The 22,122-nt window shown below is 37.4% G+C and overlaps 1 protein-coding gene across 5 annotated transcripts in view; it reads left to right on the forward strand.

Moving 5' to 3' along the window:
- Positions 1–8,951: 8,951 nt before the first annotated feature.
- Positions 8,952–22,122, forward strand: part of LOC123531411 (ceramide synthase 2-like) — a 60,303-nt gene continuing 47,132 nt past the window's right edge. For 2 of the 5 annotated variants that reach the window (XM_045312341.2, XM_045312339.2), the window contains exon 1: positions 8,955–9,201. In XM_045312341.2, coding sequence (XP_045168276.1) covers positions 9,026–9,201 — 176 coding nt within the window. In that variant the 5' untranslated portion in view covers positions 8,955–9,025. Of the gene's footprint in view, positions 9,202–22,122 lie in introns of all 5 variants that reach the window. The other 3 variants (XM_045312342.2, XR_006682419.2, XM_045312343.2) reach the window with 3 other exon arrangements.

A 22,122-nucleotide genomic window follows, 5' to 3' on the forward strand; every position in this document is an offset into this window, starting at 1 on the left:
CACACAAACATTTATTTAACTTATAACCTTTAGATGAGCAATTCTACCTAAAAATTATCAGCGGACAATAAATAATAAAAACCATCATTCTATCAAAATTTCGGGAACCACTGTCAAAACCTTCACTATAGTGGCACAGATCAGAATTTGATTCGTAAATTTAAAGTTTCACATAGCAATACATAGCAATACAATGACAAAAAAATGCTGCCAAAAATCGCATGATTGATACTGATAATGTCAGAAGAAAAAGGACTTATATATAAGTCGGCACCAACAAAGTAATGTGTTTGAAAAAATGCGTACAAAAAGCTCACAGCTTGAATCTTACAAAACAAGATATCAAAAGGAATGGAATTACAAAGTTCAAAACATTTTATAGCTCAATATAGTGAAAAAAAAAATGCACTATACATTTCTGGATAAAACAAGGGAAGTAACTGAAATGTTGTAATACGGTGACGGTGCGTAGCGTGCAAATAACATTAACAGACAAGCGAAAAATCCCGAATTACTTTATAAGTACAGTATGTTTTGATGGTAATACATTTAAAACGTCAAAATAATATAGTTGGTATGAAATAAAATCTGTAAAAAAGATCATTTGGAAGCAAAGAATGCAACCAAGAAGAATGATAGCAGACGAGATTTTTTGGCGGGAGTCTATTTTTAGATGATGCATTTCATTTAGTTAATCTCGATTCTACATCGTGACATGTTAGATTTAGGAGTTATATGATTTGAACTATGCTAGTGTTTCTTGTAGGTCTGTTATTACGTAGTTGTATTTCACTAAAGATTGACTTAAAGATGCGTAAAAAACATTGGCAAAGAGGCTAGTTGTAATGAATATGCATAAATCCAAAATGGCGGCGCCCTACTGGAATTCGGATGCCTTTGATTATACCCTTGTATCCATTACCTGCTCAGTCAAGTGTGACATGTTCATGATAAGTGTTCCTTCCCCTGAGAAGGAACAATAATATGTGTAGTAGACCCATCAACATGTCACAGAGTGAGAAAAATGTGTGCTGGCACAGTCAGACCGGGACTCAAACCCGGGGCCTCAGAATACCGTTCCGATGCTCTACCGACTGAGCTAGTCGGGCCGCCTACACACTTTCTCCACGTTTTGATATTCAAGTTCTATACCGTGACATATTTCCCCACCATTTTAAAATTCGTCCTCGAATTTCAGCCCGGCGGGTACTTTATATATAAGCAATTACAGGCGTCGGAGTCTAATTTTGGACCTCCGATAAATGATTTATTCTGTAGGTAAAATTGTCAAAAATGACATCGTTAATACCAAAAGGTTAATATCTCTAGGCACCTTTTTCATTAAAAAAAAATGTAAAATGAAGTTAAAAATCAAGATTTTATGTTTTTTCCCCCATAGACTTGCATTGTAAAGTGACGTGACGTCCATTTCAAGATAACACTGATATTGAACGCAAAGATGGTGGTTCTCAGATCGTACTTACTGCTGACCTTGTTACGTATGAAATATTGAAAGAAGTGTCTCTTTTACATTTCGATAGTAGTACAGTCAACCAAGTAACTGACAAATCTGGAAAGGCTATAGTTGAGTATACTGTTCGGGTTGAATCGTCTGCTGGCTCATATACTGTGAATATGTATAACATCGCAAGTAAATTTATGGTGAATGGTAAAAATGTTGACCTCTTTCTTGAACAAGACTTGCCTTCAATTTATAAGCTCACAAAAAACATCAATGTAGATGGTAAAGCCTTGAACATTGAAACATTGAATCAAGCTCTGGGTATGATGATACAGAAATCTACAAACTTGACAAAGCGGAACTCTTCGCCTGAAAATGACAGTCATGACTCAAAACAAGTAACATAAAAAAGTCGAAAACAATGTTAAAACTGTAACTTCACCGCTCCGTAGTTTGCCGGTGAATTCACACTGTGACACCGAAACAGCATTAACTATTTTAGAAGATGAAGAGTGCGTTAAATGTAAAACAAAATGCAAAACAAAATGTATCCTATGTACTAAAGGTAATCACTGGATTTACTTTAAGTGTGGAGGTCTAAGTAAGTCAGAAATTGAACTTTTAGAGAAAAACAAAGATGAAGCATATTGCTGTCTATTTTGTAAACGTAAAGACCCTACCACTGTTCTAGTTCTACCTCCGCGTACTCCTCCTGTTGTGAACCACTGTCTGTCTGTGGAGGACCTTACGGGTGATCTCAACCGCTCGGATGACAGTTTGATAGATGATGACAGGACCTGTGGTGTGTGTGATTGTAGTTTGGGCTCAGATTATTGCGGTTGCGAACAGTGCCAACTAGTCTGTCATAAAAACTGTGCCTATATACACGTTGATAATGCAATTTGTACCTCGTGCTTGGCAATAATACTCAGAGTTATGTTGACTTAAAAGTTAAAGAAAGTAAGTTGAAAAAACTTGAAAATGAGCTGAATTTGAAAGAAAGAAAAAAAAACCTTTAAAGACAGAACTAAAGAATTCTAGAAATACCGCATTCTGTGAATCATTACAAAATAGAAATAAAGAACTTGAGTTAACTTTAGAAACATTGTCAATGCGTATTGAAGAAATTGAAGGCAGTAAGACAAATAGTATAGCATTTACAGAGCAAAAAAATACTAGTAATCCGTCTGTAGCAGATACATCTGATCTCCTGACATCAATCCATAACAGGGTCTCCGCATTCATGCATTCATTCTCAGACAAGTTGATAAACAACTGGAAGCGTTACTCAACCCTGGTTCTTGGTGATTCTCAAAGTAACACTTCTGTACAAGATGTAAACAACCTGCCCACAGTGGTAAAAAAAGCTGAAAACCTAGAAAAAAACTAATAAAAGCCTCCCAAATAATCAACACGAAATTGTGGATTTGACTAATGAAATCTCCAGCGGGGAAAACATGAAAATAAATCAGCACGTTAATAGAAATCCTGAAAATGAATACGTTCGTGTCCCGCGTATCAGGTTACAGGAAGCCCTTACTGGGCAGAAGTTGTTCTTCAAACAGAAAGGCAAGCATGGGGGAGAAAATCGCGTGGTAAGACAACTGGATCATTCTGCGCAAAATATATCTGCAGAAAAAATCAACTCACAATCACAGTCGCCATTACGCGGGGCAAGTGCTCCAACTCAATCTAGTCTGACAACGGAGAAAAATGACCATCTAGTAAAACAAAAAGAAAAGTGTTCTTTTTTAGGGATTTATTTTGTGCTAACTGATGAAATACTGTGTTTTAACAGTGAGATATAATTCATATCACTCACTGCATATCACTCACAGTAAATGCCGATCTACTTGTACATTGTATAGTATATTTCTCGATCCAAATTATTTTACTTAATGAGAATTTCATAACGTTATGCAGCAAAAAATAAAATAAAATGGAACTTTATGTCGTGTGCTTCTTTTTAACCTCACAACACGTCTGACGTCATGACCGTTTACGTGCGTCTGTTTCCCGTGCTGAGATTAAAATTTGTTGCAAAATGCATATCTCAACGTAATTAAGCATAAAATAAAAAGAATATTTGTTTGTTTTTCGTGAGTATAGAATAACTCACCTTAAAGTGAGAAAATTTTCACATTTTCACTCGCGCTACGCGCTCATGAAAATATTTGAAATTTTCTCACTTCTCAGTGAGATATATACCATATTCACTCAAAACAAACAAATATCCTCTATGTATTAGGTTCAATACCCTAAGGACGATAAGCTATGTGAACTTAATTTAATATCATTTAATTGCAAAATGTTGTTTCAAATTCACATGCAGTTGTAGAACTTTTAAAACTGGGAAATATTTTATTCCTACAAGAACACTGGCTTTTTACTGTAATTTGAATAAAGTTGGCGAATTAGATAGTAATGTCAGTTTTGCCGCGAAAACGTGTGACATGTATCACGCCCTAAAACCAGTGCAACTTCCGCGAGGCTACGGAGGAGTCGCAATACTTTGGAACAACAAACTTAACTCCCGAGTTAAACCATTACAGGACGGTAATGAAAGGTTACAATGTTTGGAACTCTGTTTACCTAACTTTGAATAACTCCTTTGTATATCAGCATACTTACCGCCTGGAGGATACTCAGACTCTAACGAGGAATTTTTTGAAAATATAGATATTCTGTATGAAATAACTCTTAAATATCAGTTTGTATCCAATACTTCAGATCATCATCCGATTGAAATGACAATTAAAATTCCTCCTACTGAACTGAGCAAATTTTCTGAAGCTTAGTAAGCGTGTAAACTGGAACAAAATAGATATCGTTAAATAACAGGAACTTATTACGACATCTTTGAATACTAAAAATTCCCAAACTTCGTTGGAAGACGAAAATCATAAACTCAACCATGTTCTTAAAGATGTTACAGACAGCTTGTTACCGTACCGCAAGCCGAGAAAAGCACAACCTCAACTTCGAGTATGGAACGCCGAAATCTCCAAAAACTTGAAACATCTCAGTAACTTTTTAAACTGCTAAAATATTTTTGCTAAGTTGTCTTTGTACATGTTACTTATACAATGACATGCAAAAACTGCATACAAAAAGCATCTTTCTGGCGGAGTTTGTAGACCAAAGTAACCTATCCAGAGTTGTGACAGGGTATTTTTGCCAATTCCGGATCCTCATACGTACCATGATATTATGAAAGTACCATTGTCAGTGGCCAAACATTTTTTTAAAAAGTAGATAATGAGCCTAGCCTTAAATCAAAGCAAACGTTCTATACATTCTACTCTTAAATATGGAACAATATGCTTAAGATAAGATAAGATAAATTTTATTTTGAGTCGGCAAGACAAGTAACAATACAATATAAGCACTCCAGGTGCTTTTGAACCGACTTGAAATGGCATTTTTACGTAATTGTCCACTTTTTCGGGTTTATTTTTAATGTGTAACTTTACATTAACATTGTCCAGCATACAAACAATGTATGTGCAGGGACTGGGCCCATTATACCCAATTTCAAGGTCACCAAGTTTTTATACTCGGCATTATTTTTATGAGTAGTAGGGTCTTTTTATATCTTGATGTATCTTTCTTTTTACTGTAGAGATCTCTTATTGAGACATAAATTCATTTTACTGTCAAATCGCCGAACAGTGGAGCACGCTGTCTTAGGCATACAGACACTAAATAGGAAAATGACGTGTAAAAATGGTAGTCGCATAATGGCGGATACAAATAGCACTCAGTTGTTTGCTCTGTAGAGCCATTTCCCTTCTTTTATTTGCATTTTTTTTTTTGCTGAAATCACATGGCAGATCTATGCTTGACATTTAGGTAGCATTTTCATAATGAAATAACAACATGACAGAATTTTCCATGGAAACTTAGATCATACACCATCACTACAATTTGGGGTCTCATTTTTAGGTGATTTTGCAGTTTGTGTGTTTGACTGAAAATATTTTTCTTGCATCAAACATGACTCCAACTTTTCTTTTGATTTCTTTTGATTTTTATTCATCACTGACAATATTCTTCAAGTAAATGTAAGTTACAGACATTTAAAATGGGTCCTGATGTGTGCTGCGGCCATTGGAAATATGTCAATTTTATATCATTGGGTCCTTTTATAGAACACCTTCTTCAGATGACCCGGATGTGATAAATACCCTTCATGAATCTGTGTCAAAGCTAACATCAAAAGATTCGGCACTTCCAAACTTGATACTGAACGGTGACTTTAACACCCCTGATATTCTCTGGGAAAACTTATCTGTGCGTGACCAACCAAATTATTCAAAAACACCAATCGAAACAATGATCGACTTTGTGAATGCGAACTACCTCACACAAATGACTGATGGGCCAACACGAAATGATAATTTGCTTGACTTAACATTAACAACCAATCCTGACATAGTATCAGATCTTGAAATAATACTTGGAATGAGTGACCACAGTGCAATTACTTATAATGTAAACCTGTCAATGAAACGTCAAATGAAACCAGATCGCTATGTCTTTCAATACAAGAAGGGTGATATTGACAGTGTTAAGGCTGACATGTGCAAATTCAGTGAGGAATTTCTCTCAAGTGAACCTAGCAAAAACACTGTTGATGAAAATTGGAACTTATTTAAAGGTACATTGACAAAATCTATGAAAAAACACATTCCTCAGAAAAAGATATCATCTCATTGGAATTTACCCTGGTTTACTCCAGAACTAAAGAGACTTTGTCAGAAAAAGAAAAGAGCTTGGAAATTAGGTCATAAAATAGGAATAGTCACTCATGGAAACGATATTTACAGCTAAGTAAAGAAGTGAAAACATGAATTGAAAAAGCCCATCGTGACTATTACGACAATATCTTGAACACCAGTGTCAATGAAAATCCTAAGAAATTTTATTCATACATAAAACAGAAAAAAATCTGGTCAAAGTAACATTCCTGTTTTGAAGTCAAATGGAAATATTCTCAGTATATATAACCTGCAGCTAAAGCCAGTGCTCTAAATGAACAGTACACGTCAGTATTCACTAGAGAACCTAGTGGCCAACTACCAAAGATAGATGGTCCATTAACTCCGCCAATGCCAGACATAGACTTTACTTCCCCTGGCATTGAGAAACTACTTCTCAACCTTAACCCATCGAAGACTTAGGGCCCTGATTTTCTTCCAACTCGAATCCTTAAGTTGTTGGCGAAGGAAGTTGCTCCAATACTCTCCTTCATCTTCCAGCAATCCTACGACACTGGACAAGAACCTACTGATTGGCAAAATGCTAACGTCACAGCAGTTTATAAAAAGGGTGACAAGACCAACCCTGTAAACTATCGCCCTGTTTCATTGACATGTATCCTATGTAAGACCATGGAGCATATCATCTGTAGCCAAGTTACGAGTCATCTAGACAGAAATAATACTCTAGTGAATTTCCAACATGGTTTCAGGGCAAATCATTCATGTGAGACACAATTGTTAAATACTGTTGAAGAACTTTCACGAAACTTAGATAAAAGAAAAACAACAGACACTTTAGTACTTGACTTTAGTAAGGCCTTCGATACCGTGCCACACATGAGGCTTCTACATAAGATTCGCCATTACGGAATCACCGGGAGAACCAACAAGTGGATAGAGTCTTGGCTGTGTAATCGGCAGCAGAGAGTCGTACTTGACGGCTCTAATTCCTCTGATGCACCAGTGATCTCTGGAGTTCCCCAGGGTACAGTGTTGGGGCCTCTTATGTTTCTCCTATATGTGAATAACATTGCTGATAAAGTTTCTAAAGGTACATTCATTGTTTGCGGATGTTTGTCTTCTGTATCGCGTAATACGAACTGTTAGAGACCAACTACAGCTCCAAAAAGATCTTGATGCCCTTGTCGAATGGTCTAAAGTTTGGCTTATGAAATTTAATGTAGCTAAGTACCATCGGTTACAAATTACAACAAAAGAGAAAAGTTTGAATACCAGCTACAACATTGACAATACAGCTCTCCAGAGGGTAGATAGTCATTCCTACATTGGAGTGGAATTAACATCAGAACTAAAGTGAAAAAGCATATTGACAATATAACTGGCAAAGCCAATAAGATCTTGAACCTTCTGATACGTCATCTTTATAACTGCAGCCAGGAGGTGAAACAACGGGCCTTTACATCTCTGGTACAGCCATATCTGGAATACTCTTCCTCTGTGTGGGACCCGTATCACAGGTAAGATAAAGAAGCTCTAGGAGAAGTACAACACCGTGGAGCCTGCTTTGTCACAGGAAATTACTCATATAAATGCAGTGTCACCACCATGCTTGGCGACTTGAACTGGCCTCCACTTCACGAATGGAGAAAAGATAAAAGACTTGTGGCATTTTAGAAAGCCTATAACAAACAATCGCCAGTGATCATTCCCAACTATGCCAACCGTCGAAGCTGCCATGAAACCAGAACCCATAGTGAATCATTAATTGAACTCAGATCAAACTATGAACCATACATGAATGGCTTCCTTGCTCATACCATCCGTGATTGAAACGCCTTCCCACCAGACCATGTTCAGGCCCCCACTGTAGGTGCATTCAGCCTCTTAGGAAGCCCGCCCGCTTAGCTCAGTAGGTAAGAGCGTTGATCTACGGATCGCGGGATCGTGAGTTCGATCCTCGGGCGGGCCGCATGTTCTCCGTGACTATTTAATAAACGACATTGTGTCTGAAATCATTAGTCCTCCACCTCTGATTCATGTGGGGAAGTTGGCAGTTACTTGCGGAGAACAGGTTTGTACTGGTACAGAATCCAGGAACACTGGCTAGGTTAACTGCCCGCCGTTACATGACTGAAATACTGTTGAAAAATGGCGTTAAACCCAAAACAAACAAATCAGCCTCTTAGGCATACAGACACTAAATAGAAATATGGCACGAAAAAAGAAGGTAGAGGCATAATGGCGGATACAAATAGTTCTCAGGTTTTTTGCTCTGTAGAGCTATTTTCCTTATTTTTTTGCATTTTTTTTTTGCTAAAATCACATGACAGATCTATGCTTGACATGTAGGTAGCATTTTCATAATGAAATAACAACATGACAAAATTGTTCATGGAAACTTAGATCATACACCACCAGTGTTATTTGGGGTCTCATTTTTTAGCTGATTTTGCAGTTTGTGTGTTTGACTGAAATTATTTTTCTTGCATCAAACATGACCCCCGCTTTTCTCTTGATTTTTATTTAGCATTGACAAAACTCTTCAAGATAATGTAGGTTACAGACATTTAAAATGGGTCCTGATATGTGCTGCGGCCATTGGAAATAGGTCAATTTTATATAGAATAAAGAACAATAACTATTTAGTGTGTTATAACCTCTTACGGACAGCTCTTGTTGAATTGGTGGTCTCTGACCTATAGATCGGCTCTGATAGTTTTTAGCTAGACCAACAGTTTTGGTACCTTGCTTCATATAGATCGAATATAGCCGGAGTCCAATATATCACCAAGGACGCTTAAGATTAAAGAGCGTTCGACAACACAGACTTTCAAACAAGATGAATTCCATCTCGCAGTATTTTTGGAGCGAATATTTCTGGTTTCCATCAGGTTATACGTGGAAAGATCTCGAAAATGCCCCTGGAAGTAAAGAGTATCTGCCCCAGACTAACGATATATTGTGGTCTATTCCACTTGGAATTCTTCTGTTAGGGATAAGATACATTTTTGAACAGTGAGTTTATTGATGCACATCATAAAAATTGAAATTAAAAATTAAGATGAAATGATACACATGTCACAGGGCTAAAGATTAGGGGTGACTATTGAGGCCAATTTTGACTATTGCAATACTATTGATATTGCTTAAAAACTATTGCGATACTATTCTATTGCAGGTTACTATTGCAATACTATTGCAATAGTTATCGGCCATCATATTTTATACAGTAAAGCTAACAACTGACATTGTTACACAGTGTAAGAGACGACACTGTTTATAATTGCTGTTAACACACATTGAGATGTTTGTATAACTGAAACGGACAGAAATAATTCTAACATTAAATATTTCTTGCCTTCCTTGGCTTTGGAACAATAAGTAAAACAATAAACCTATGCAAGGTATACTCAAACGAATCGGCCATTTTGTTGGGAATGTCAACATGTTTAATAACCCAAAGCATCGAAAAAGACGAAAATTAACGGATCGGGTTAAGGTGTACCAGCACTAAATGAAGGGCCCTACCGAACAGTTTGCTGTATAATACAAGTAGCCTTCTTTCTCCATGTCCATAGTACATTTTCTCATCTAAAATTAACAGGTTATTTAAATATATTTAATCAAAGTTTCTAAGAAACTAAATTTATTAATTATCTCCCAGACTTCTCAGTCCTTTATGGTAGTTTAATTCCGTGAGGGTAATTATTGTAATGGAGACGTAAACATTTTCCGAGGCGCAAATGAAAGCTGGCTCTGTTTCTTGGTTTATAAATTATAAATTATTTCTGTATTTACTAAAATTTCAAAACTATCGAACCTATCGATTGTTGAAGGAACTATCGGCGATTGTTATTGGATCGTGACTTTTCTATCGATGCATGCTATCGGGACACTTAGTATCGCAATGCATCGATAGTTCGATGTATCGTTACACCCCTACTAAAGATATTAGCAATCCCGGTGTAGGTTCACTCTCTTTATTATTCCGTTACATAAAAAGCCTAAAACATATAATAACATGAAATTAACAATCATGGTAAAATAAAGATAAAATAATACAAAATTACACAAACATTAATTCACGCGTCGGTTCAAGAAATACAAAATACAATATTAATGAACAAGAGATCTAAATATTTCTTACCACAGCGTCTGGTGAATTAACTGAGGATTATCAGATAGATTCAAAATAATTTGAATTCTACTTTAATGTTTTCTCATCTTACTCGTAAGAGAAGAAAGACTGCACTGAGGGCCGAAGGATTTTGGCGGTGAAAAGTGCAAAGAGGATAAAAAGAACAGACCAATGTATATCTTTCTCTCATTCTATCTCTCATTCAAACATGTAAGACAAACAAGACGATTGGACAAACATGACAAGTGTTCACAAACCTGCACGGACAAACACATGGATGAATTGCCTCGGAAACTTCCGTTAATATCCGTGATATTACGTACATTACCGAGAAGCCCCGATTCAATTAAATAGCAGACGATACAACATAATAAAAACCTGACGGACACTATCGGAAATTTTGGCGCATGCGCGAGGGTTAAGTATCATTTTCCCGCTCTGAAAAAGACTTAATGCACGGCGCACGTTACTATTAAAGATGAAACAGTCTATAAAAATTACGACCCGTGACATTCTCCCCTGCTAGGAGAAAATGTCTCCTGACATTTCATTACACTAAAACTATAAAATATCTACAATAATCTGCAATACTACAGTACCCACTATGAACCTATATGCTTAAATCTCAATATTTAAATTTTAGAAAACTGAATATCTTGTGAAAAGAATATATCTCAAACAATTTTACTTATAATTACTGAGTTGCATTTGAAAATAGTTCCTTTCAGTAAGATTCAATAAAACAGGATCACATAATGCAAAAACAATTCGAAATAACCTATCGAAAGACTTTGAAGAAATTATGCTGTTGCTGTTATGCGCCATCTTCAGCAGTAATTGAACTTATGCTGAAATTAAAGGTAGATAACCAAAATATACATAACTGACAAAATTGTTGGATTAATGTACCTGTAACATAAAATAAGTATATGAAAATTTTAAGCACATTAAAGGTGGATACTCAATTTTTCTGAAATTAAAGGTACTGTTATAATTAAAAACATATCCATTAAAGGTGCTGTTCCAAATATTTTTGGAACAAAGATAATGGACAAATAAATGAAACTGGCTGTAAAAGACGGTTTAAACAAGATGATAATTGCTACATAAATTGAATTATGTGTAACACTATAAACAATTCACAATCTGTAACTTGGTAACACCTGCTCTTGTTTTACATGTACACATTCCTCTTAGATGTCTGAAATTGAATAATCAGAAGAAATGCAAATTCCACTGAAACAAAACATGTAGTTAGTCTGAAACTTAATTATTTAAAGATCAGTACTACAACTAAGACATCTGAAAAATAAATTTTCAATTACACAATTTGCATTGAAAATTGAACCCGTGACATTCTCCCCTGTTACATAAAATAAACTTCACCCTGTTGTGGGAGAATATCAACATTTGCATTGATGGGATAAACCCATTCTCCATATCTCACTGGTGCTTTCCTATCTCTCCTTGGTCTCTGAGGTAATAGAGGCTCTGTGGACTGCTGCGAAACATGCCGGCTGGCGTCTGTACCAAGAATCTCGGACCTATGACCTAAAGATGAAAAATGACTATGGTTCTGATTAAACAAATCTGAAATGTGAAATCCAGTATTATCATGAGACATAGACCTAGAAAAACTTGAGTTACTAAAACTAGGTGTATCCCGCTGAATATCAGAAACTAGGTTGGACCTACCAGTAGAGTTATTACTGGATTCAATGTCAAAAGTAACACGTGTGGTGTTAGATGGCTGCACTGGTCGAGGAGTATTGACACAGGGCTGTGGTAGCGGTCTCCGCCTGGGTGGTATAATGTACCTCGGGACTGTCTTGCTGGTCTCTGAACCACTGTCTGACTCAGTATCCGATGGGTTATTGACCTCCTGGGTCTTCTCTGCTTCTGGTGTACGTATTTGTCTCTGTTTTGGTTTCTGTGTGTCCTGATGGGTATCTTCATATATGGAATGGAGTTCAGGGGTAGGAGAAGATTCCTGTGTAGGGTCTTCACTGCTCCCTTGCCATTTTCCTTCTTTACCCTGTAAACTGGCAACTTCTGATCTGGGATTTCTGTAACAAGGTATGGTTCCCTTTGCCACTTGTCATCCAGCTTTCCTTTTGGTGTCACATTCTTGATCAGAACTCGGTCACCAACTTGTAAAGAAGAATGCCGAATCTTACTGTCGTAATACTTCTTGTGACGACCTGACTGCTTGTCGGAATTCTGCTTAGCTACTTGGTAGGCGAAATCCAACCTCTTCTTCAACTTGGTGGCATAGTTGTCTTTGCTGCTGGCTTGTGTGGTAGAATCTTTGACTCCAAGAAATGCATCTATAGCCAACCGTGGGTGCCATCCAAAGAGAAGGTAGTGTGGAGAGAAGCCGGTGGACTCATGTCTAGTGGAGTTGTAGGCGTGAACTAGTGGTTTCACATAGTCCTTCCAGTTTGACTTCTCGGCTGGATCCAACGTACCTAGCATTCCCAACAAGGTCCCATTGAAGCGCTCTGTGACCGCATTTCCCATAGGATGATAGGGTGTAGTCCTGGTCTTCTCCACCCCTGCAATGTTACACAGTTCCCGGATGACTTTACTCTCGAAGTTTCTTCCCTGGTCACTATGTAGCCTTGCCGGAAAGGAGTAGTGTGAGAAAAAATTCTCAAAAAGGACTCTAGCAGTCGTCTGTGCCGTCTGGTTGCGAGTTGGAATGGCTTGTGCGTAGCATGTGAAGTGGTCTGTGATGACTAATATGTTTTCGTAACCACCTTTGGACCTCTCCAGTGACAAGTAGTCGATACATACCAACTCCATGGGATGTGTGCTCTGAAACGGTACCAGGTGTGCTTGGGCTTTGGTCGGAGACTTCCTTCTAAGGCAGTTCGGACAGGTTTGAACCTTCCTGATAACATCTTTTTCAAGGCCTGGCCAAAAGAATCTCTGCTTCACCAACCAAAGTGTCCTGTCTCTTCCTTGGTGACCAACATCATCATGGAGTCCTTTCATGGCCCATTCTCTGTAGTTTTCTGGCAACACTAGCTGGAACACTGTTTGGTCTTCTATCTGGCACTGTCTGTATAAGACGCCATCTTTAATGGTGAAAGCACTCCTGTGTCTGAGGTATTTCTGTACTTCCTTGGGTTCCTGTCTCAGCTGGTCCTTGGGAAGCTGAAGTCTGTTGTCAATGATGTCATATATCCTGGAAATGGTTGGATCTTTCAACTGTTGCTCCTTCCAGTTGACATCACTCATCTCTGTTGCCTGGAAAGTTGGTTCTGTTGGGTCTGACTCTAGGTTACCGTCATCTGTGAGAACCAGTGACTCAGCATGTGGATGGTCGTCAGTCCTGGCTTTGGCTTCTGTGCATAGGGCCTTGATGACATCCGTAAACATGACCTCTTCTTCTTGCTGATCCTGTGGTCTCCTGCTTAAACCATCTGCATCACGGTTCTGATGGCCTGGCTTGTACACAGCCTTGAAGTTGTAGTTACCTAGAGCAGCCAACCATCTGTGACCAGTCGCATCTAACTTGGCGGTTGAAGATACATATGTGAGTGGGTTATTATCTGTTCGCACGATGAATGTATTTTCATAGAGGTAGTCGTGGAACTTCTCCGTGATGGCCCACTTCATGCACAAAAACTCCAACTTGTGTGCTGGGTAGTTCTTCTCACTGGAACGAAGACCTCTGCTGGCGTAGCTTATGACGCGTTCTAAACCATCTTGTTCCTGATAGAGTACAGCTCCTAATCCTTCTGTCGAAGCATCTACTGAAACAACAAATGGTTTAGAAAAATCAGCATAACCAAGTACAGGTGGATTGGTAAGCATTTCAATAATAGTGTCAAAGGCCTTCTGTTGGTCATTTCCCCAGATCCATGGAGTTTTATTCTTCTTGGACTTCTTGGATGCTTTGTTGGTGGGATGACCTACAAGAAGATCATTAAGAGGTTTGACAATTTTGGCATAGTCTTTGACAAAACGTCTGTAATAACCTGTAAAACCGAGAAAAATTCTTAAAGATTTGACTCCTTGTGGTACCGGCCAAGCAGTCAAAGATGCTGTTTTCTCAGGATCAGTGTGAATACCTTCAGATGACACCACATAACCTAAATAAGAAACATTAGTGCTGAAAAATTCACACTTTGAAGGTTTAAGTTTAAGACCATGACGTTCAAGGCTTTGAAAACAAGCTTCCAATCTGGTGACGTTTCTTCGAATGTCTGTGAAAAAATAAGAACATCATCTAAAAAAATCAAACATTCTTTTAGATTTAAATCACCCATACAGGTTTCCATTAACTGCTGAAAAGTACTTGGGGCGTTCGTTAAACCGAAAGGCATCCGTTCACACTGATAAAAACCAAGCCTTCCAACTGAAAAAGCTGTCTTTTCTTTGTCCTCCTCTGCAAGTTCCACTTGCCAGTAGCCACTGCGTAAATCTAATTTAGAGAAAAACCTAGAATGAACAAGTGAATCTAGCATATCATCAACTCTAGGCAAAGTATAGGCATCTCGAATCGTCCTTTTGTTGATTTCACGCAGGTCTAAACAAAACCTAAGGCTGTTATCTTTCTTCCTAACTAAGACAACATTACTACAATAAGGAGACTGACTTTCTTTAATTGCACCACAATCTATCATTTCACGCAAGTGCTGGCGAACTTCCTCATACATAGAAGGTGGAATTCTCCTGTAAGGTTGTTTAAAAGGTTTATCATCATTAAGTTTAATGTGATGTTTAACCAATTCTGTTTTACCAAGATCTGTGGAAGACTTAGAAAAAATATGCTCCCAATTTCCTAGAACCTGTTGAGCTCTCAAGTACTGGTCTTCTGTCAAGTTGTCTTTATTGATTTTGATACCTAAATCCTGTAAATTTTGAAAAGACTGTAAATTAGCAGGCTTAGGAGAAGACACAGGTTCAGGTTTCCATGAGTCAACAACTTTGACTTCTGAAAGAGAACAGATATTTGTATGTGGTAAAATTCTAATTGGTTTACAAGTAATGTTGCAAACACGCACAGGAACTCTAGCAGTTGTCCCTTCACCATCAAGGGAAACAACTCTTGGACACACATTCAGTCCAGCTAATTGAGGTCTATCAGTTGCCTCAGTTAGAGCTGTTTTCACACCATTCGGTTTCCTAACAAGACCTGAAAGAGTCGAAACTTCCTTAGGATGTATCACAACTGGAAATTTGTTGGTTGACTTCACTGAAACTAAACTGGTACACTTCATAGCATCCAAAGCAAGTCTGTATGGTTCTAATGAAGATGTACTACTGTTAAAAACACTGTTACAAAAACGTAACACATTTGTACCAATTATACCAGGTACATTTTGTCGGTATTCTGTATCCGGTACAACTAAAATGGGTACAATAATGCTGGGTTCTAAAATAGAAGGTATTAAAATCTCTCCTTCAATATAACCTAAATATGGTAACTTTGTACCACATGCACCAATAACATCTAGGTTAAAACATGACATACTACACAATTCAGGTTTTGGGTCCAGAGAATTAAAAAATGACTCTGAAACTAAAGTTACCATTGACCCACTATCAACAAATACATTTGTCTCAACACCACATATAATAGCTGAGCCCTCATTGGCTTTTCCAACCATTCTATCTGCTAATTTAAAAGAATTAGATTGTGTTTTAGGGCGAGTACCAATATTGACTTCCCCAGTTTGCCCTACAACTGAGGAGTCTAGGCTTTTGGGTCATTCTTAGTTTTGCTACCATTTGAACTAAAGTGACTACCCTTATCATTATATCTATGGTTAGAATTATCCTTTCTGTTGTCATATCTGGGTTTTAATCTGTCATAATCCGGGTTATATCTGCCTCGTCTCAGTCTGTTGTAATTACTGTTCCTGTAACCAAAGTCTCTGTTACTGGAACCTGCAGCTTCTTTGGGCTTCTCTTGTATCTGTTTTTCTAGAGAAAGCATTTTATTCATTAGTAAGTCCATTTTACTTGTGAGTTCATCAACAGTTTTCTTGTCAACTGATGTGGACTGTTGAGCTGCGTTTACTGTTGCTGAAATATTACTAGAAGCAACTAATTCATGTTCAACTGAACGTACTTCTTTCAATAACCTGTTATAATCAGAAATAGTATCATATTTATTTCTGGTTAGTATTTTCAGCTTCTCGTCATGTAAACCTGTCCAAAATTTGGAACGCAACATATCATTTCTAGCAACAGAACTAACATGACCGCTCTCCACTGCAACTTGTATTAAAGCCTCTAGTCTGCATCCATATGCAGTCACATTCTCTGAAACTTTCTGAGAAGCATTATAAAAAGTCTGCATGACAGATTCATTTGTTGAAACTTCACCAAAAAGAATGTCAAGTTTATCTAAAATATCTTTACTTGATGCATTTTCACCAACTGAAATAAGAGTACGTCTAGCAGTACCACGTAAAGATCTGCGAATAACCTGTAAAATAACATTTTCAGGTAAATTTTCTGAAATCAAACACTTTGTTTCAAATCTCCATACATCATAGGATTCATCACCCTTCAAAGGTGGTTGATCACCTGAAAAATAAGGTAGCTTTGGCGTCTCATATTTGGGAACCTGAAATTGTGAAACATTCAGAGAATTATCAATTGGCTGTGTTCTTGACTCTTTAATAACCTCTGCAAGTTTCTTTCTAGCACCTGTAGGGTTAGGTGTACTAGTAAATCCTGGTTTCTGTAAAGATGCAAACTCATCTTTAGTTAAAACAACATAATCACCACTCTTCTTAAGTGCATCTAAAATCTGCTTCAACTGAGCATCAGATAAAGAAGAGTCTTTATCTAATCCAGTCTCACTGGTATCTTTCCTTCCTTCTGCATTGTAAATACCTGCTATGGCTAAAGATAATAAAACAAACACACAAATTACAAACAACCTGTAATTACTGAAAGTGTATACTAACAGTCAGAACTTGCTGAAATTCAAAAATTACTGCAGCTGAAATAAAGATAGAATTAAATATGACCTGGCCACCACTATAGAATATACTCCTTGAAGAATTCCTCAACAATTCGTATAACTATAGAAAATTTCACTAATAACACTATTTTCAAATGCAGTTTTTCTCAGATATGTATTTCCGACTGATTTTCTTACTAATTGCCTATGGAAAACTATGAAAATCACCGATCAACTGTTTGTTTGGCAGTGTCAATACTGAGTGCCAAAATAACAGCTGTAAAAGCTACTTGGTGCTCGGTCACCAAATAACTTTGAAAAAATTCACGTAAACAGCCAAACAGTAGAAAATATTGTGTATGATATTCTTACCAAACACAAAAACACTCACTTAATTTTGATAATTTTCAAAGTAGGGTACACTATACTCAGTAGGGTACTCTACCACTAATTCCTACTATCTACAGTACTTTCTTAACTACAGTACTTTTATTTCCTTAAGTATTTCCGGTTTGTACGTAATAATACTTCAAAGCTCAAAAAAATCAAACGCACGCTATACAGTAATGCCAAACTTATTGTACGGATAATATATATATCTTACATGATTGTCTGCTAATAATATTAACGTGAACACAAACTGAAACACAAAATTGACATCACAACACGTAACATGTATCACTTACCTCTTTCGCTCCTCTTCTCAATCATACATCTATGAGATTACGTGCAGTGCAAAGAATTTGTGCAAACAGTATGGTACAGAAAGAGTGCTCAAAAGTTGGGCAAAAATAAATCAGGCCAAAGATTGGGATAACTCAGTAAATAAACACTCCTAATGTTTAAAAAAAATCAGACAAAAAGTCAAAATTTCCCTAAGACGCTGTGTGATTTCAAAAACACCAAGAATATATATTGATACCCTTAAGTTCCTAGTAATTCACACAAAATACCTAATTGATAGCTATTAATTTCACTTTGAAAAAATTCAAAACACAAACATTAGCGAAAATCTATGACACACAATGAAATTTAAGACTAAATACACAAATCTAAACCTACACTAGCAATCACAAACTAATGCACATAAAAAATCATCAATTGATATAACCCACCCAGCTCATAGTAAGCGTTGGTCTACGACTCGGTCGCAGTCGATCCCGGCGGCGATTCCGGACTATTAAACGAATGTGTTGATACATATCCTCCACTGATTCAGTGGAATTGCGTACTTCAAAAGTTGTCTGTACAGATCCAGGAAAATGTAGGTTAACTGCCGCGTTACAGCTGAAATAGTTAAAAAACGGAACCAAAAAACAACAAACAAATGATATCAGGAGTACGAATTCTAAAAGTTCAATTCCACTTCTTCCGCATTCCAATGGTGATGAGCCACTCCGGTCCTCGTAATAATTTCACGTCGTGTAAATTACACTATGGAACGTAAATTCCGTAGAAATTTCAAACTTTGTGTGTGCACACTTACAAAAACGTTGAAAAGTTGTGCTAGCTAGCTTTTTAATGATACTGATGCATCAGATTTTAAGAAAATACCTTTGGATCCAGGAATATCATGAAGATAGATGTCTAATAGGCCTATCCACAATAACTCTCTGATCCTAACTTTCTCCGATTTTAGATCCTATGAAAAACGTTGGATCTACATCCTATATTTCCTCACAGATCTTAAATCCTCCTCTAACACAACAATCCTCAAATCCTTTCCTCCACAAAAACTAAAGTCCTCTCCTACTTTGACGGATCGACGTCCTGCCGATGTCTGATCCCCGACGATCTCCTGTCGTCCAAACACTGTGGCCGACGGAAGCCACACTGGCCACCAATGTCACAGGGCTAAAGTTATTAGCAATCCCGGCGTAGGTTCTACTCTCTTTATTATTCCGTTACATAAAAAGCCTAAAACATGTAATAACATGAAATTAACAATCATGGTAAAATAAAGATCAAAATTACAAAATTACACAAACATTAATTCACGCGTCGGTTCAAGAAATACAAAATACAATATTAATGAACAAGAGATCTAAATATTTCTTACCACAGCGTCTGGTGAATTAACTGAGGATTATCAGATAGATTCAAAATAATTTGAATTCTACTTTAATGTTTTCCCATCTTACTCGTAAGAGAAGAAAGACTGCACTGAGGGCCGAAGGATTTTGGCGGTGAAAAGTGCAAAGAGGATAAAAAGAACAGACCAATGTATATCTTTCTCTCATTCTATCTCTCATTCAAACATGTAAGACAAACAAGACGATTGGACAAACATGACAAGTGTTCACAAAACTGCACGGACAAACACATGGATGAATTGCCTCGGAAACTTCCGTTAATATCCGTGATATTACGTACATTACCGAGAAGCCCCGATTCAATTAAATAGCAGACGATACAACATAATAAAAACCTGACGGACACTATCGGAAATTTTGGCGCATGCGCGAGGGTTAAGTATCATTTTCCTGCTCTGAAAAAGACTTAATGCACGGCGCACGTTACTATTAAAGATGAAACAGTCTATAAAAATTACGACCCGTGACACACATGCGCCGGAGGAATATTTCCTGTGTTTCTTATAGTATAAAACTAATCACTTCCTATTCAATAGGAAATCTCAATATGGTAATTTTCGTCCTGCAATAAATGCTGTTGGGTTAACCCTTTACTTTAGCGGCGTGGTTAGAGTGTCCGCCTACAAACCACAAGGTCCTGGGTTTGATCCTTGGTAGAGACTTAAGTATTTAACTACAGTTGATGCCTGGTCCTTCAAAGTTAGAGAGTAGAGGAGTGTAGTGGTTGTAGATATATAAGGCTACTTCCAACAGCCTTGCTGTTAGGTTAACCCTTTAGCGACGTGGTTAGAGTGTCCGCCTACACATCACGAGGTCCGGGGTTCGATCCTCGGTATAGACTGAGATTTTTTATCACATTTACATCTACATCTACTGTGTATGCCCAACAATTAATTCCGATTATAACTGGGAGACGCTTTGTCTGGGACAGACTGTTCAAAGATGAGCAAGCTCATTAGGTGCAAATTTAAAAAGAACTACAATTACTAAGAATAAAAACATAGAAATAAATTAAAAGGTTACAGTTGCCAGCCTCTCAGTGATTAGAATCAAACTGGGGCTGGACTGTATGTAATGGGGAAGACCATTCCAGGAACAAATTGTTCTTGGAAAAAAGGAGTTAGAATGGTATTGCGTATGAGATTGTGGGTTCAAGTAGTTCAGGTTCCTTGTAAGTGTGAGGTGGTTATGGTCAACAGCAATATAAGACTGTGCTTAATTTTAAAAAAAATGTTAGGGAATTTTTGATGCGGTGATGTTCAAGGGATTGCCAGTTTAGATCTTTAAGCATTGGGTGACACAGCTTGTTTGACCATAGTTGTTATGTACGTATCAAGCTGCAGATCGTTGTACTCATTCAAGTTTTTATGTGAGGGATATTTGCCAAGGGTGCCATATAGAGGAACAGTATTCAAGCAGTGGGTTGACATAGGTGTTGTAAGCTGTTTCTTTTACTTTTCTGATGTGGCGTTGTTCAAGGGATTGCCAGTTTAGATCTTTAAGCATTTGGGTGACACAGCTTGTTTGACCATAGTTGTTATGTACGTATCGAAAACAAATTTTATGCCCTTGACATTAAATGATTTTACAGTATTTACTTTCGATGTGATGTTATCCAACTGTTGACCAATTGAGATCTTTACTTAGTGTGACACCTAGCTATTTAGCATCTTCTGTAGTTTTAAGTGCTATATTATGGAGTGTATTAAGTCTTAGATGATAGGTTTTTTCTTTTGAGTAATCCTCAATACCTCACACTTATCCAGATTGAACTCCATTGTCCAGTCCTTTTCCCAGGCTTCTAGGGAGTGGAGATCATTTTGTAGGGATTGGGAGTCAAGGGGGGATTTAACCACCAGATAGACAATCTGCGAAAAGTCTTGACTTACTTTTGATGGACTCTGGGAGGTCATTTATGTAGGCTAGGAAGAGACAAAGGCCTATGATGTCCTTGTTTCTCGTTATTGCATCTCCTCAGAAACTACTGGGGGATTTTGACCAAACTTTGTCAGAATGATGTATTGGTACCCTAGTTGTGTCCCCCTGAAAATCAGTCTGGTTCAACAATTTTTAATTGTGAGTTATGGTCCTTTGTTTATTTTTTTAAAATTTATATATATTTATTATTTATATATAGGGAAAAACTTTGAAAATCTTCTTGTCCAAAACCACAGAGCCTAGGGCTCTGATATTTGGTATGTAGCATCATCTAGTGGTCCTCTACCAAGTTCTTTCCCTGGGGTCAAATATGGCCCCGCCCTGGGGTTCACATTGTTTATATAGACTTATATAGAGAAAAACTTTGAAAAACCACAGGGCCTAGGGCTTTGATATTTTGTATGTGACATCATCTAGTGGTCTTCTACAAAGATTGTTCAAATTATTCCCCTAGGGTCAAATATGACCCGCCCTGGGGGTCACATGGTTTACATAGACTTATATAGGGAAAAACTTTGAAAATCTTCTTGTCCAAACCACAAAGCCTAGGGCTTTGATAATTGTAATGTAGCATCATCTTGTGGTTCTCTACCAAGTTTGTTCAAATTATCCCGCTAGGGTCAAATATGGCCCCACCCCGGGGTCACATGGTTCATATAGACTTATATAGGGAAAAACTTCTGTAATCTTCACATTTCTGTAGCTACAGCCTTCAAATTTCGCCACATGCATAGTTTTGTGCACCGAAAAAACTTTGACATTGACCTAGTGACCTACTTCCACATTTTTGAAGGTACAGGCTTCAAATTTGGACCACATGCATAGTTTTTGTTCAGAAA

This window comes from Mercenaria mercenaria, chromosome 11 (genome assembly GCF_021730395.1).
Source record: "Mercenaria mercenaria strain notata chromosome 11, MADL_Memer_1, whole genome shotgun sequence".
Lineage (NCBI taxonomy): Eukaryota > Metazoa > Mollusca > Bivalvia > Venerida > Veneridae > Mercenaria > Mercenaria mercenaria.